General features: G+C 62.5%; 1 protein-coding gene across 1 annotated transcript; it reads right to left on the bottom strand.

Annotated features, from left to right (window-relative positions):
* Positions 1-2,391: 2,391 nt before the first annotated feature.
* NDUFA4L2 (NDUFA4 mitochondrial complex associated like 2) lies at positions 2,392-17,036 on the bottom strand. The gene is made up of 4 exons (XM_030554679.1): positions 16,945-17,036; positions 8,926-9,014; positions 3,786-3,846; positions 2,392-2,635 (listed from the first exon to the last, which is right to left on the bottom strand). The coding sequence occupies exons 1-4, from the start codon at positions 16,999-17,001 to the stop codon at positions 2,579-2,581; spliced, it is 264 nt and encodes an 87-aa protein (XP_030410539.1). The 5' UTR covers positions 17,002-17,036; the 3' UTR covers positions 2,392-2,578.
* Positions 17,037-17,422: the final 386 nt, after the last annotated feature.

The following is a 17,422-nucleotide window of genomic DNA, read 5'->3' as shown; positions in this document are numbered from 1 at the left end:
TGTGGAGTCTGGTGTCCATCTATCCGTCCAGCGGGGGGTGGAGGGGGCAGATAAGAGCTGCTGCCTGGGGGGCTCTCTGCCCCCTCCTCATACCCCGACCCAGCCCCCGGCTTCCTCTTCTCTTGCTATCCATCAGTGGCCCACAGGGGAATTGCTCCTCTGGCCCTTTGTGGGGGGGCTTGGAACTGGGCTGCCCAGGGTGACCCCCAGCCCAGCCCCTGGCAGGGGGGCTCAGAGATGGCCCATGGTGGGAGCTTAGGAAGCCGCCACTCTGTGCAGTGTGAGGCTGGTTCCCTCCTGGCTGCTGGGGTTGGGGGGGCCAAATCTCCCATTGCAGGGTCCTGCCACACTGGTGGAGAGCTCCCCAGCGACCCCCCCCACCCCCAGCCAGGTAGATGGTCTCCAGGAGGCACCTCGCCACCCCTACGTTTGTTCTCCCTGTTTGGCAATGAGCCCGTAGAACTATCCAGCCCCTCGGTTCAGGGCATGTTTGATGCCCACCTGGCTCTTGTCAACAGCCAGAGACACCCCCCACACACACACAGTGCCCGCCCCCCCATGGGCCTGGCTCACTCGGGTGGGGCTGCCCCACTGCTCTTGGCAGAGCTGTGCCCATGGGGCCTGGCACAGGGAGCAGCTCATGATCAATCAACCCTGCGCTTCTGAGAACACCTGGCCCCCAGCCCTCCCTGCTGTCCGGCTCCATCCGTTAAACCGGCACCAAATGCTATTAGCAGCAGCAGCAAATTGGATTTGTTAAGTGCAATTGGATTTTGCTGCTGGATGCGTGGGGGGGGTCACCCACAGGTTGCAGCAGGTTTCTTTGCCTTTGTTAACATGCCCCCCCCGCCCAATCCAGGCAGTAAAGTCTTCCTGCAAGATTCAACTTTGGGGGGGGGCTGGAGGAGTTTCATGCCCTCCTGGGCAGGCATTGCCTCTTGCTGTGGGGCTGGTGCACTGGGGGCCAGCAGCTGAGGGGTGGAGGCTGGCTGGGGGCGGGAGCAGGGCTGTGCCTGGCTCCCTAAAGCTCGTCTCCATGGGTGAGGTGGGGGGGGCTCAGTCCTCTGGCCCCTTGCAGCTGAGGCTGGGGGTCTGGAAGGGGCACGTGCCACCCTCCATCGACCCAGGCTCGGGCAGGGTTGCAGACGGACACCTCACCCCAATAGAGGGGGACATGGGGGCTCCCCCCAGCTCTGTCAGAGGGGCAGAGCCAGGGCTGTTACTCTGCGCCCGGGTCCTGGGTGTTTCCTCTTCTGCTCCGGACGTTTAGCCTGGCTCACGCCCCCGCCCTGGACCGACCGCATGGCTCCGCCAGAGCCCTGGGGGTGCTGGGGATGCCAGGGCCCTTGGCCACAGGGGCCGGCTGCCTGCACCACGGCACGTCGCTGCCGGCCTACGCCACACAACGGCTGCTGTGTGTTCACTGCCAGCAACCCACCCTCTGCCCCGCCGGTGCCAAACCATCTGCCAGCAGGGCCCCTGCTAGCCCCACGGTGGCTGCTCTGCACGGGGAGGGGTGGGGGCCCTATCCCCAGCAGGGTCTGTCCCTGGGGGCTGGGAGGGGTCTCGGGTGGGACCCGCTGGGGGCTGGGATTGTGACGAGCATGGAGGCTGCAGGAGGTGACCCATCACCTGGTGTTCACACCACGGGGGGGGGGGATGCTGGCTCTGCTTGGGGGGAGGGAGCCACCTTTGGCTCCCCCTGCAAATGTGGCGTCCCATAGCCCCCCCCCCCCGCAGCAGGGGGAGTTGCTGGCCAGGGCCTATTGCTCAGCCCCAGCTGTGCTGGGGACGGGGGGAACGGGGGGAGAAGGTGCTGGTGGGCGCTGCAGGGAATGGAGACCGGTGCTGGCAGTGCCAGGTTGCAGGAGGTGGGGCAGTGAGTGTGGGGCACAAGGTGGTGCTGGATGGGTGGGGGGGCAGTGCAGGGGCAGCCCCAGGGGGAGACACACACATGCTACCTTGCACGCATACAGGTGTGAGCATGCTTGTCTACACAGCCACACACCGATACGGGCACATACCCCCCCCCCGGCCGGGCTTACCCCCACCCCCTCTGCCGCAAATTTACACACCAAGCCAGGCCAGGCTCATTGCCAGGGGCTGGGGGCGCCTCAGTCATGACCTGGCCCCACCCCTCGGTAGAAGCCCCTCCCCCAACTCTCACACTCCCTCCCCCACATCTGGGCTCTCCCAGCCCAGCTGTGGCCTGGACCATGGGAAATGGGACATCGGGACACGTCCATGCTGTGCTGGGGGGACGCCCCCCCCCAGCACAGCGTGAGAGACAGGAAACGCAGCACATGGGGGTCGGGGGGGTCAGGAATTCCCGAGGTGGCTGGAAACCGCTGCCCCCGTGGGCTACTCGGGTAGGAAAAGTCGGCTCCCGCGTTGTGTGGCCCTTGGGTTTTATTGCAGTGCACGGGGTGGTGCCCATCGCCGGGGTGTCAGGGCGCGGCCAGGGCCGGGCAGCATCATCTCAGGCAGCGTGATGGAGCCAGGCGGGCCCTGAGCAGGAAGCGGGGGCCGGGGGGCAGCCAGGCCTGGCGGGGGGGCGCCCGGACCCGCCATGGTGGCCTCAGAAGTCAGGCCGATCCTTCTTCAACTTCTTGTAGTCGGTGGAAACCGCCAGGAACTGCAGAGGGGGGCGGAAGCCGGGGGTGAGGAATTGAGGTGCTGACCCCTTGGTGTCCCCTCAGCCTCCAGCCTGGGGACTCCATGTTCCCCACGGCCTGTTGCCAGCACTGGATCATGGGGCCTGGGCTGAGAGCCCCCCTGTTCCCCCAAACTCAGTTCACAGGGACCCTCAAACTGCACCCACCTCATGTGCATGACCAACCTGGCGTCACAGTGATCAATGGGGGAAAAGACCCATGCCCCACTCCCTGCCCTCCCGGCCCATCTGGGAGCTGGTGGGGGAAAGGCCCTCCATGCCCCACTCCCTGCCCCCCAAGCTCATCCGGGAGCTGGTGCCCCCTAGAGGGGAAAGGCCCTCCATGCCCCACTCCCTGCCCCCCAAGCCTGTCTGGGAGCAGGCGCCCCCTAGAGGGGAAAGGCCCTCCATGCCCCACTCCCTGCCCCCCAAGCCTGTCTGGGAGCAGGCGCCCCCTAGAGGGGAAAGGCCCTCCATGCCCCACTCCCTGCCCCCCAAGCCTGTCTGGGAGCAGGCGCCCCCTAGAGGGGAAAGGCCCCATGCCCCACTCCCTGCCCCCGACCCATCTGGGAGCTGGTGGGGGAAAGGCCCTCCATGCCCCACTCCCTGCCCCCCAAGCCTGTCTGGGAGCAGGTGCCCCCTAGAGGGGAAAGGCCCCATGCCCCACTCCCTGCCCCCCAAGCCTGTCTGGGAGCTGGCGCCCCTCCCAGAGGGGAAAGGCCCCATCCCCCACTCCCGGCCCCCCTCCCGGCCCATCTGGGAGCTGGTGCCCCCTAGATGGGAAAGGCCCCCCCCATGCCCCACTCCCTGCCTCCCAAGCCCATCTGGGAGCTGGTGCCCCCTAGATGGGAAAGGCCATCCCCATGCCCCACTCCCTGCCACCCAAGCCCATCTGGGAGCTGGTGCCCCCTAGATGGGAAAGGCCCCCCCCATGCCCCACTCCCTGCCACCCAAGCCCATCTGGGAGCTGGTGCCCCCTAGATGGGAAAGGCCCCCCCCATGCCCCACTCCCTGCCACCCAAGCCCATCTGGGAGCTGCTGCCCCCCAGAGGAGAAAGGCCCTGTATTCCAAGCCCCACTGCCCTGAGCCAGCCCAGCTCATGGACCCCCCAAGCCCCCTGCCCGCACTCACCTTGTATTGGTAATTTGGACTCAGTTTGTTCCATGGCTCTGGGTTGTTCTTCTTGTCCCAGCTGCAAGGAACCAAGAGGCGGGTTGGTCAGGGCGGTGCCAGGCAGGGGTGGGTCAGTGTGAATAGCTCCCCCCTGCGCCCCCCCCCCAGTGTCCCCCTGTGGAGGCCGGGCCCCCTCCCCATTGGCGCTCGGTACCCCTTTGCCTACAGCCCAATGTTTAAAAACACCTGGTGCAACTTGTGGGCTGGTCACCATGGTGCCGCGGTGCATTTACTTGTGCTGGTGAGAAGCTGACACGGGGCGGGGGGGTCCCATGTCCTTTCCCAAATGGCCACCGCCTGTGTCACCCCCCCGCTGTGGGGACTGCTGCAGAGACTCAGCAGCACTAACCCTTGGGTGCCATTGCCCTGGCACAGGCAGTGTTGGGGGGGGGGGGGGCAGCAGGCCAGGCCACAAGCAAGCACTATCATGTTTGCACTGAGTGTGCAAGCCTTGAACTCCCCAGGCTCACAGCTGGTCCCACGTGCATGGTGCTAACAATCTAAGTGAGCCAGAGGCCCCAGACAAGCTGAAAGTGTCCAGGTCCCGCTAGGTAGGTTGGCCAATTTCACCCAGGGGAGGGAAAACTACACAATAGCCCCTGTCGCCAATCTCTCGCACCAGTGCAAAGTGGCCAGAGTGGGTGAGCTAGGGAGGCCGCAGGCCTAGGCTGGACGAGCCTGACCCAAGGGACTGAGGTGCTTCGGGGCAGCGTGGCTGGCCAGGGCTTGGCGCCCCCGAGTTACTCTGCAGTTGCTGCGGCCAAGGAGGGTTTGACAGCAGGATCAGTGGAGCTATGGCCGTTCAGACTAGCCAAGGCGTCGGCCCAGAGCTGGGCGCAACTGGCCCAGAGCTGGCTGAGGCCAGTGTCCCAGTGGGGGTGTTTGCGAGAGCCGTGGGGCGTCAGGACCCAGGCTGTGGTGCTGGCGGGGGGCAAGGAGGAGCGGGCAGCTGCTGGTTGAGTTTAATGGGGCCTAATGGCTGTTTACCTGTGACGCGCCCTGGGGAAATAACCTGCAACCTTCCATTTAACTGGCAGGGAAATGAATCTCCGGGAGGCAGCTGCCAGGAGCCTGAGCGTCTGCCTGGGGACGGGAACCTGACAGGCAGCTGACACCCCTTGGCCTCGCATGGGGGGGCAGAGCTCAGCCAGCAGGCGAGCGAGAACATTGACGTTACTAGGTGCATTATGGTAGCAGCCAGACGCTTGCGCTGGGCGCTGCACAGAGCCCCATGGTCAGAGCTGGGCCCTGCCCCAGAGCTCCCAGTCGACAGGCCCTAGGCAGCTGGAGGAAACTGAGCACAAAGGCCAGGCTTTCCGAGTGCTCCACGCCCCGAGGAACTGAGCACTCGTGTCCCTCACAATACATCTGGGCTCTGGACCGGCGCCGTGCCTCCCCCAACTGGGGGGTCTGAGCTCAGTTCTATCTTGGGGTGAAAGCCCCCCCATCCTCCATGGCAGCTGGCGAGCCCGTGTGGGGGTCACACAGGGCAGGGCAGGGCAGGGCAGGCTGCCCCTGGCAGGTCTGGCCTTCACCCCCGCCCAGACCTGTGTGTTTGTGGGGTGGGGAGCTGCCACTGCTCCCCGGCCTTGCCCATCCAGCTCCCCAGCGGCGTGATTTGCTGCCAGCTCCTGCCGTGGTGGAGAAAGGGACTCGGGCTGCCCTCGGGCGCTGCAGCCTCACTCCCGGCTCCCCCGCCTGGGCCGCAGAAACTGGGTCAGCAGCTGCATACACAGGCCAGGGGCTCGCTGGCCACCGCGGCCACACTGCTGCTCCAACCACTGTACAGACTGTCCCACCCCTCTGGCCGGCCATCGTCTGCCTAGCCTGCCCCCTGCCCACGGCCATGCCCGTCCCTCCCTCCATCTGTCCCCATAACACCCTTCCCTCCCTCCATCCATCCCTCCCCATATACACCCTTCCTTTCCTCCATCCGTCCCCATAACACCTGCCCTCCATCCACTCCTCCATCCCCATATACACCCTTCCCTCCCTCCATCCGTCCCCATAACACCCTGCCATTTTGCTAATGACCTCACAGCTGTCCCCACAGCAACCCACTGTGAGGTCACCAGCAGTGGGGGTGGGGAACATGGGGCGGCAGGGGGGCACTGGGCCGTCCCAGGGAGCTTAGCGGCTGTGGGGAGGGGGAGCTCCAGAGACGTCCCCCCCAGAACGAGCTTGGCCACCTCCTGCTCCCCCGGCTGCTCGCCCGGGGGAGGGGGGTGGAGCCAGTGGTGCCTTGGCAGGTGCCCCGGGAGCTGGCTAATGTCACTGGGGCTGCTGGGCCCCCCTCTCCCCCATCAAAGGCACCTGGCCTGGGTACTGCTAATTGCTGAGCCAAGGGGCCTGGGCAGCCAGCGGCAAATTAAATCAGTGATGGAGTCAGACCCTTCCAGAGCGCCCTTGCAGAGCCGGGCCGAGGGGAGGGGCCGGGCCCGGCCCAGAGCCAGGGAGGGGGAAACGCTGAATCTGTCAGGATACATATTGATAGGTACCCAGACAGCCGAGGCATGTCCCTCTATCTACCCATCCACCTGTCCATCTATCCATCCATCCATCCATCCATCTCAGACACACCCCTCTATCTACCCATCCACCCATCCATCCATCTCCCCATCCATCCATCTCAGACACACCCCTCTATCTACCCCTCCACCTATCCATCCATCCACCCATCTATCCATCCATCTCAGACACACCCCTTTATCTACCCATCCACCCATCCATCCGTCCACCCATCCGTCCGTCTCAGACAAACCCCTCTATCTACCCATCCATCCATCCATCTGTCCATCCATCCATCCGTTCGTCACAAATACACCCCTCTATCTACCCATCCACCCATCCATCCATCTACCCATCCATCCATCTCAGACACACCCCTCTATCTACCCCTCCACCTATCCATCCATCCACCCATCTATCCATCCATCTCAGACACACCCCTTTATCTACCCATCCACCCATCCATCCGTCCACCCATCCGTCCGTCTCAGACAAACCCCTCTATCTACCCATCCATCCATCCATCTGTCCATCCATCCATCCGTTCGTCACAAATACACCCCTCTATCTACCCATCCACCCATCCATCCATCTACCCATCCATCCATCTCAGACACACCCCTCTATCTACCCCTCCACCTATCCATCCATCCATCCACCCATCCATCCATCTCAGACACACCCCTTTATCTACCCATCCACCCATCCATCCATCCACCCATCCATCCATCTCAGACACACCCCTCTATCTACCCATCCATCCATCCATCCGTCCACCCATCCGTCCGTCTCAGACAAACCCCTCTATCTACCCATCCACCCATCCATCCATCTACCCATCCATCCATCTCAGACACACCCCTCTATCTACCCCTCCACCTATCCATCCACCCATCCATCCATCTCAGACACACCCCTTTATCTACCCATCCACCCATCCATCCGTCCACCCATCCGTCCGTCTCAGACAAACCCCTCTATCTACCCATCCATCCATCCATCCATCTGTCCATCCATCCATCCGTTCGTCACAAATACACCCCTCTATCTACCCGTCCACCCATCCATCTGTCCATCCGTCCACCTGTCCATCCGTCTCCGACACACCCCTCTATCTACCCAGCTATCCATCCATCCGTCCGTCCGTCCATCCATCCATCCGTTCGTCTCAGACACACTCCTCTATCTACCCATCCACCTATCCATCCATCTATCCGTCCACCAATCCGTCTCAGACACACCCCTCTATCTACCCATCCACCTGTTCATCCCTCCACCCATCCATCTGTCTGTCTCAGACACACCCCTCTATCTACCCATCCACCCATCCATCCATCCGTCCACCCATCCATCCGTGTCAGAAACACTCCTCTATCTACCCATCCACCCATCCATCCGTCCGTCTCAAACACACCCCTGTCTATCCAGTTATCCTTTCATCCATCCATCTCAGACACACCCCTCTATCCATCCATCCATCCATCCATCCATCTGTCTCGGACACACTCCTCTATCTACCCAGCCATTTATCCATCCATCCACCCATCCATCCATCTCAGACACAACCCTCCATCTACCCATCCATCCATCCGTCTCAGACACACCCCTCTATCTATCCATCCATCCATCTGTCCGTCCCAGAGACACCCCTCTTATCTACCCATCCACCCATCCATCCATCAGTCCATCCATCTCACACACATCCTTCTATCCATCCATCCATCCACCCATCCGTCCTAGAGACATCTATCAATCCCCATATACCCCCTCTACCTACCTCCATGCACCCCATCTAATCTAATCTATCTATCTATCCATCCCCAGACACACCCATCTCTCTCGCTCTCATTCTCTCCGTCCATCCATCCTGATCCATCTCTCTCCCTTCCCCTTCTCTCTCACACCCTGCAGGGACAGTTCCTGCCAGCGTATGGTCCACTCCTCTGCCCACCCTGATTCCTAGGGTGTGGGGGGTTCCCTGCTGCGCTGACTGAGGCTGTGTGGGGAGCTCTGGGGGACAGAGGAGACCAACGGGCTGGCGGGGAGATGACTAGGCCTCACATCTCCTAACACTGGAGTATCCAGCCCACTCTGCCTGGGACCCTACCCTGCTTGGCATGAGAGACAGCCCAGGGAGCTCCCGGTGCACGACGCTCCCCGCAGGTCAGCCCAAACGGGGATGCACTGCCTGGGTTTCCCTCTGCCATTTGTGACTCACCTTCCTGATTTGTGTTAGGGCAGCACCACGAGGTCCCTGGCTGAGAGCAGGACACTGCTGGGCTGGGAGATGAGCCCTACCCCGACCAGGCACCTAAACACCCTGACAAGTGAAAGGAGATGAGGGGCAGGAGGGGAAACTGAGGCATGGAGCGGGGAAGCGACAGAGCTGGGACTAGAACCCAGCAGGAGCTACTCCCTGGACGCCAGAGCCTCTGCTTTGGGGTTATTTGTTAGTCTATAGCAGTAGTGCCAAAGAGCCATGGACCAAATCCCTCCAGTGCCAGGGGCTGTACAAACACCGAACCAGCCACTCCCTGCCCCAGCAAGCTCGGCTGCTCCTTGAGCCCAGCCCACCGCCCCAGCCCCATACCTCACATCGGGGCTACAGAGGGCCAGGCGGAGCAGGTACAGAGCGGCGCTGCCCAGGCCGAGACCGATGAAGCCGATGAGGGGAATGAGCTGCAGAGAGAGGGAGAGAGAAGAGATGACAAATGCCCCAATGAAATGAATATTTATCAGGCCGCCGGGAGAGTGAAAGGGAGCCTGACACGCCGGGAGATTTACCGGCACAGCAATCCTGTACCCGGGCTCCCTACACAGTGTAGCTGTCAGCTTGAGTGACTGAATTCAAAGGGGGGAGAAAAATAGGCTTGTGTTGGAGAGGAATTGGATTCGGAATGAGAAATCGCACGCTCCCCCCACCCCCGTCTGCGTTAGTGGGGCTGGGAGAGGCGGGGGGCAGGGAGCGAGTGGGGACGGCGCTGGGGCACACGTTAGTGCTGTATCGGGGCCCACCCATCCTCCCTACACATCCCTCCACCCAGTCACCCCCAGCCGTACCCCTCTGCAGCCCGATCCTTCCACCCCCAGGCCCCGGACACAGCTGGTAGCCTAGCCAGCCCCACAGACACGCATCTCTCTCTACTCCTCTGTCTACCTAGCTGGCCATCCGTCCGCCCCCAGCCGTACCCCTCTGCCACCCGATTCTTCCTCCCCCAGGCCCCGGACACAGCTGGCAGCCTAGCCAGCCCCACAGACACGCATCTCTCTCTACTCCTCTGTCTACCTAGCTGGCCATCCGTCCACCCCCAGCCGTACCCCTCTGCCGCCTGATCCTTCCACCCCCAGGCCCCGGACACAGCTGGCAGCATAGCCAGCCCCACAGACACGCATCTCTCTCTACTCCTCTGTCTACCTAGCTGGCCATTCGTCTGCCCCCAGCCGTACCCCTCTGCCGCCTGATCCTTCCTCCCCCAGGCCCCGGACACAGCTGGCAGCCTAGCCAGCCCCATAGACACACATCTCTCTCTACTCCTCTGTCTACCTAGCTGGCCATCCGTCCGCCCCCAGCCACATCCCTCTGCCACCCGATTCTTCCTCCCCCAGGCCCCGGACACAGCTGGCAGCCTAGCCAGCCCCACAGACACGCATCTCTCTCTACTCCTCTGTCTACCTAGCTGGCCATCCGTCCGCCCCCAGCCGTACCCCTCTGCCACCCGATTCTTCCTCCCCCAGGCCCCGGACACAGCTGGCAGCCTAGCCAGCCCCACAGACACGCATCTCTCTCTACTCCTCTGTCTACCTAGCTGGCCATTCGTCTGCCCCCAGCCGTACCCCTCTGCCACCCGATTCTTCCTCCCCCAGGCCCCAGACACAGCTGGCAGCCTAGCCAGCCCCATAGACACACATCTCTCTCTACTCCTCTGTCTACCTAGCTGGCCATCCGTCCACCCCCAGCCGTACCCCTCTGCCACCCGATCCTTCCTCCCCCAGGCCCCGGACACAGCTGGCAGCCTAGCCAGCCCCATAGACACACATCTCTCTCTACTCCTCTGTCTACCTAGCTGGCCATCCGTCCACCCCCAGCCGTACCCCTCTGCAGCCCAATCCTTCCTCCCCCAGGCCCCGGACACAACTGGCAGCCTAGCCAGCCCCATAGACACGCATCTCTCTCTCTACTCCTCTGTCTACCTAGCTGGCCATTCGTCTGCCCCCAGCCGTACCCCTCTGCAGCCCAATCCTTCCTCCCCCAGGCCCCGGACACAGCTGGCAGCCTAGCCAGCCCCATAGACACGCATCTCTCTCTCTACTCCTCTGTCTACCTAGCTGGCCATCCGTCCACCCCCAGCCGTACCCCTCTGTCACCCGATTCTTCCTCCCCCAAGCCCCGGACACAGCTGGCAGCCTAGCCAGCCCCATAGACACACATCTCTCTCTACTCCTCTGTCTACCTAGCTGGCCATCCGTCCACCCCCAGCCGTACCCCTCTGTCACCCGATTCTTCCTCCCCCAGGCCCTGGACACAGCTGGCAGCCTAGCCAGCCCCACAGACACGCATCTCTCTCTACTCCTCTGTCTACCTAGCTGGCCATCCGTCCACCCCCAGCCGTACCCCTCTGCCACCCGATCCTTCCTCCCCCAGGCCCCGGACACAGCTGGTAGCCTAGCCAGCCCCATAGACACACATCTCTCTCTACTCCTCTGTCTACCTAGCTGGCCATCCGTCCACCCCCAGCCGTACCCCTCTGCAGCCCAATCCTTCCTCCCCCAGGCCCCGGACACAGCTGGCAGCCTAGCCAGCCCCATAGACACACATCTCTCTCTCTACTCCTCTGTCTACCTAGCTGGCCATCCGTCCACCCCCAACCGTACCTGTCTACCTACACATCTAGCCATCCACACATCCCCTGACAGATCCATCATCTATCAGCTATCCATCCATCCCCATCCACTCTATCTATCCCCACACTCCCATCTATCTATCTACTCCCCTCCACTCCCTCTCTCTCTCTCCCCATGCCCCCCCGCCCATCTCTCTCTGGCTAACGCAACGCATTAGCCCAGGTAACAATGTTGGGACCAGCACACCTGCCTTGCTGCACAGCCCATAACGAGAAACATTTTCAAAAGTGCCCCAGGGTCACCCGAGCCCTGAAAGCCAGAAGAAGCTGAATGGCCAGGGGGTGCTAAGTGACTTGGACACCAGCACCTGGTCGTTATAGACTCTGACTGATTTAGGCAGCACACAGCCCCTTTTGAACACTCCCCTCTCCCCTAGACTGGGGGTGTGGGGCTGGACTGGGGGCATGGGGCTAGGTGAGGGTGTGGGGCTGGACTGGGGCATGCTGGGATGGACTGGGGGTGTGGGGCGGGACTGGGGGTGTGGGGTTGGACTGGGGGCATGGGGCTAGGTGAGGGTGTGGGACTGGACTGGGCCATGCTGGGATGGACTGGGGGTGTGGGGGTGTGGGGCTGGACTGGGGCATGCTGGGATGGACTGGGGGTGTGGGGCTGGACTGGGGCATGCTGGGATGGACTGGAGGTGTGAGGCTGGACTAGGGGTGTGGGGCTGGACTGGGGCACGCTGGGATGGACTGGAGGTGTGGGGCTGGACTAGGGGTGTGGGGCTGGACTGGGCCATGCTGGGACGGACTGGGCGTGGGGGCCTGGACAGGGGGTGTGGGGCTGGACTGGGGCATGCTGGGACGGACTGGGCATGGGGGGCTGGACAGGGGGTGTGGGGCTGGACTGGGGCATGCTGGGATGGACTGGAGGTGTGGGGCTAGGTGGACACATGGGGCTGGCCAGCTGTAGGATGCCGCGTGACTGTGTCCTGCCCCCAGCGCCGGTAGCGGGGGGGGGACACCCTCAATGTGTTGGTACCTCAGTGTGGTGTTTGGCTCCTGGCTGCATGTAATGAAAGTGCCCCCGACGCCCGCCCCATTACAGCCCCTTCTGTATCGTCCCCCAGGGTCACTTTCTCCAGCTCCCTCCCTCGCTTGCTTCCCACCCCACGGAGTCGCCCGTTCTGCAGGCCCCAGCCTGGCTGGGCCTGTGACACTGATTCCCGTCAGCCGGGCATCCGGCCCTACTGACTCCACCAGCTCTACATCAATTTCCACCAGTGGGGGATCTGGCCCCTCTGACGCCAATGGAGTGCAGGGACCCCAGACTCCTGGGCTGGGTGCTCAGTTCAGCCATTTGGCTGTGTGACCATGGCAAGTCACTGACCCCCTCGTGCCTCAGTTTCCCCATCGGTAAAATAATTCCGGCCCCGTCTCTCAGGGCTCTTTAACGGAACCCGTTTGGGGAGCCAGACATGAAGGCTGCTCTGGAGGTGCCAAGTGGCCTTCTCACGAGACGTTAGTCAGTATTTATTACACGCCGGGGACCCCCATTGCACCGGGAGCTGGGCCCACAGTCACAGCCAATCCTTGCCCCGAAAAGCTGACAGTTTAAACGGACGAGGGAAGGGTGAGAAAATGGGTGAAACGACAGAGCCGGGAATAGAACCCAGGCGTCCTGAGGAGCAGCCCAACGCCCCTAGACCCTGCTGGTCCCTCAATAGCTCAGGGTCCGGCTGCACGGATCTGAACACTGCTGCTCGCTGCCAGCATATCGGCCCCAGGACCGCCATGCGTCCATCATCTCCTCTCACCTTTCTCCCACCGTGACAGCTGAATTTCGATGCCCAGTGCCCCCTCGCCCCGTGTCTGCTGGCGTATCAACCTTCCAGCAGATGCTGCTTATGATCCTGGAGGTCAGAGATGTTGGTCGCTAATGATCTTTTGTGCCATGTGCCAGTCAGAGCTGGCAGCCACCGCTGCCTGGCCATGCCAGGTAATAACGCCGGACTCTGCAGTCCCGGGGAATTGTGGAGGAGACGCGGGAACAGGCCTTCGTCTCGCCATCTGCTGCTGACACTTCTGGGTTATTAATGCCGGGGAATGAACTGAGAGGCTGGCAGTGTGGGGGGAGCTGGAGCTAGGGTCAGTGGCAGCGATGGGACGAATTGCAGCGTGGCTGGCTGCAATGGTTCAGAAAACACCTGCCCCCGAAAATCATGAGATTGGCTTGAAAAGCAGAAGATTTAACATCAGAAATCGGGAGGGTCTGTTGCTTTCTGAGTTTGTTTGGTTTTTCCGAGCCTTCACAGGCCTCTGTTTTAAGAGTCTCTGCCCTACCCTGAGGGCTAGAAACGTTCATGTTATCAAACAAGAGATGTGAGCTGACGTCTGGCCACCTTCCCATGAATCCGAGTGCTGGGGCTTTAAGGAAAAGAGCAGCTCGTGCGATATTCCCCAGCAGGGATGCTGCTGGAAACCTGCTCTGGGCTGGAGGCTGTCACCCCTGTTTATAGCTGGGGCAACAGGCAGATGCAAAGCAGGATTCGGGGACTCCCTGCTCTGCTGCCTGACCAGGCGGCCAGGGGTCAGAGCCCACCTTCCCATCAGACCCATGGAGTCAGAGCTGCATCCTTTGGCCCTTCCAAGTAATTCAGGCCATAGCTGGTGTTAAAAGAGATTAGGGTAGGGGGGACACAGGAGGCCACTGGGAGAGGCGCTCGCTGGGTGTCATGTGGGTGCCAGGCTCAAAGCTATTTAGGCTCCTAACTTCCCTGGGATCTAGGTGGCAGGTGGGCAGAATACTGAATACTAAGGGGCCTGTGATCCCTGGGCAAGGGCTTGGGGGGTGCTCGTCCCCCTCAGCTGCTTTCAGGGGGTGCGCGGCAGGCAGCAAAGCAGCTCCCAAGAGCAGCTCCTGTTCCGCTCCATTTCTGTCCCCCTAGCAGTGCCCTGAGTTCGCAGCCAGTCTGCTCCGTTTGCCTTTGCTGTCGAGACGGCATTAATCACAGCCCAGGCGGCGAGGCCTGGCAGCTGGGCACCGCGGGAAGCCAGCCGGGCAGCAGCAGAAGCCGGGACAAGGTGAACGTGCTGATGGGGCCGCCCGGCAAGGAGTGCTCAGCCCGGAGAACGGCTGGCGTGTCAGAAAGTGCTCTGCCTTTAAAGGGGCCAAGGCAGGTTCCCCGCGCGGCTGCACGGCTGCCCACGAGCCCCACGTGCAGGTTCCTCTGCAATTTACAGGAACTAATTCCCTGCTCAGTTTTACAGATGGGGAAACCAACCTCACATGGCAAATACCGCCCATAGCTGGGCATAGGGCCTAGTGGTGCTCCCACTCACTCTAACCCCTAGTCCATGCTCCCACCTGAAGGAAGGGAACAGAACTCAGGCGTCCTGGCTTCCAGCTCCTCTCTGCTCCAAAAAGCAAATGCCCCTCCCTCCTCTGGGAATAGAACCCAGGAGTCCTGACGCTGGCTGCTGCTGTAACCACTAGACCTCACTCTTGTCCCAGAGATAGAACCCAGGAGTCCTGACTCCCAGCCTCTCCTGCTCTAACCACTAGACATCACTCCCCTCCCAGAGCTGGGTATAGAACCCAGGAGTCCTGACTCCCAGCCTCTCCTGCTCTAACTGCTGGACCCCACTCCCCTCCCAGAGATAGAGATAGAACCCAGCAGTCCTGGCTCCCAGCATCGCCTGCTCTAAACGCTGGACCCCACTCCCCTCCCAGAGCCAGAGGTAGAACCCAGGAGTCCTGCTTCAGCCACTAATCCCCACCCCCTTCAGCTGGGACTAAAAACCCAGGAGTCCTGTGTCTAGCTCCTGCTCTAACCCCTAGACCCCAATGCGTCCCTATTTCCAGCCTCCCCAGCATCACGTCTTTGCCCAGTACCTGCCCCTCCCCGGCTGGCCCAGAGCAGAGTGTGGACGTGACTGTTTGAATGTGTAGCCCAGGCCTCCCGAAAACCAAACCACCACTGGGCTTAACCCTTCCCACGCCACCCCCGTCCTCACAGGGCTGGCCGCTCGCCTGGAATCACCCGGGCAAAGGGCCAGACCCACAGAGGTGAGCCAGCTCCCTGGGGAAAGCTTTTGGCTAGCCCCGAGTGGCTTGGAGTGAGCTGGATTCTTAGCTTAGCCCATGGAAACTCATTGTATGGAAAAACACCGGGCCAAACCACACCCCCGTTTTCTCAGGACAATGTGTGTAGTGAGGGGCAGGGGGGGCTGAGAGCCATTGACCCAACCTGTAAACCCTATGTACGACAGAAACCCCAACAAGCCAGGGGATGCAGCCACACCCAGCCTCCACCCCCAGTTCCAGCCCCCTTCCTCGGCCTGTTTGGGGGGGTGGGGGTTGAAGCAGGTTCCCAGCATCTCACATTCAGCAGGGTTTATTCCTATTTGTAAACAAAATCCTCATCATGAATTTTTTATGGCCGGGGGGGAGGTGGGTTTCTCCCCCTTGCTCGGCTAACAAAAGGTTCTGAATTTGGGGGGCTGGGAGGGGTGGCAGAGGATCAAATGGGGGGTGGAGCTGGGACCCTGGTGTGGCTCGGTGCCGCACACGCCATAGGGAGAAGGAGCTGCTGGAGGGAGGGAGAGGACAGACAGCCCCCCCTTTCCCCTGTGTAGGGGCGAAGTGCAAAGACCCCCAGGATTAGGGGCCAAAATGCAGAACAGGAAATGGGCGGGGGGGGGAGTTCGGGGCCTTGATTTCTTTTACAGAGCAGCCCCCCCGCCCCCACATTGCATAGCGGGGTGGGGAGGGGGCAGCAGACAAGCTCTGGGAGGAGGCAGCCCAGGGGCCCCCAGCAGCTCTAGGGGGAGGCAGGGGAAGCCGGGGGCAGGAGGGGGAGATTAATGAAAGTAAGAGGAAGGCAGGAAACTGGGGGCAGATCGGGGGGGGGAGTGTGATGATGGGGGGGCTGGGAGGGGTTGGAAGGTGGGACAGAGGAGAACTGGAATGGAGGGTGGAAGGAGGATAGAAGCAAACTGGGGGGTGGGATAAAGGGGGACAGAGGGGGGTAGGGGATGGAGGGGGACAGAGGAGGGGCAGGAGAAGGGGGGATGGGGGCAGGGGAACGAGGAGAATGGGCGGGACAGGGGTCAGAGGAGGAGGACGGGGACAGAGGAAGGAGACTGGGGCAATAGGGGGCATGGGAAGGAGTGGGACAGAGGGGAGCAGGGGATGGGGGGACAGAGGAGGGAATCAGAGGGAATAGGGGGCAGAGGAAGGAGGGGGACAGAGGAGGGGGCAGGGGACAGAGGAAGAAGTGGGGTAGAGGGGGCAGGGGGCAGAGGAAGAATGGGATAGAGGGGGTGGAGGGCAGAGGAGGGCAGGGGAAGGAGGACCGGGGACAGAGGAAGAGGTGGGAGGCAGGGGAAATAGGGGGGCAGGGGCCTGGGCAGGGGAAGTAGGGGGCAGAGAAGGAGGACAGAGGGGGGCAGAGGAAGAAATAGGGTAAAGGGGGGCAGGGGAAGGGGGGAGACTGTGGGACAGAGGAAGAAGTGGAGTAGAGGGGGTGAGGGCAGAGGAGGAGGACAGAGGGGGGCAGGGGAAAGAGGGGGCGGAGGAGGACTGGGGGACAGAGGAGGTGGGCAGAGCCTGGAGCAGGAGAAATAGGGGGGCAGTGGAGGAGGACAGAGGAGGGCAGAGGAAGAAGTGGGGGGCAGAGGATGGCAGGCGAAGGGGGGCAGAGGAGGAGGACAGAGGGGGGCAGGGGAAGGGGGGCAGGGGCCGGGCCGGGCGGCCGGTCACTCACTCCGGGATGCCTCCTGAGCTGGCGGGCGAAGGCGAACCCGGGCCGGGTCCCTCCCATGCTGCGGCCGGGGCGAACTCGCTCCGCCAGCAGCAGCGGCAGGTTCCCGAGTCCCGCTGCCTCCGCCCCCCGCCCGGGGAAGGGAGGCCCGGGCCGGGGGGTCACTGTGGGCGGCGGCTCCGTCCCTCCTCCCGGCGCAGCTGGCCAGGGCGGGGCTCGGGCTCCCCGGGGCTCGGGAGTCGGGGCTGGGGGGTCCGGGGAGAGCCTGGGGAGTGAGGGGAGCAGAGACCAGGGGGAGGGGAAGGAGCGGGGGGCTGGGGGGAGCAGAGACCCAGGGGGAGCAGTGAGAGGGGAAGCAGAGGGGGGTTGAGGGGAGCCCAGACTCAGGGGGAGCAGTGAGAGGGGAAGCAGAGGGGGGCTGGGGGAGCAGAGACCCAGGGGGAGCAGTGAGAGGGGAAGCAGAGGGGGGTTGAGGGGAGCC

Source organism: Gopherus evgoodei, chromosome 3 (assembly GCF_007399415.2).
Source record: "Gopherus evgoodei ecotype Sinaloan lineage chromosome 3, rGopEvg1_v1.p, whole genome shotgun sequence".
Classification (NCBI taxonomy): Eukaryota; Metazoa; Chordata; order Testudines; family Testudinidae; genus Gopherus; species Gopherus evgoodei.
The sequence above is the reverse complement of the archived record's forward strand: the minus strand, read 5'-3'. Positions and strand labels throughout refer to the sequence as shown.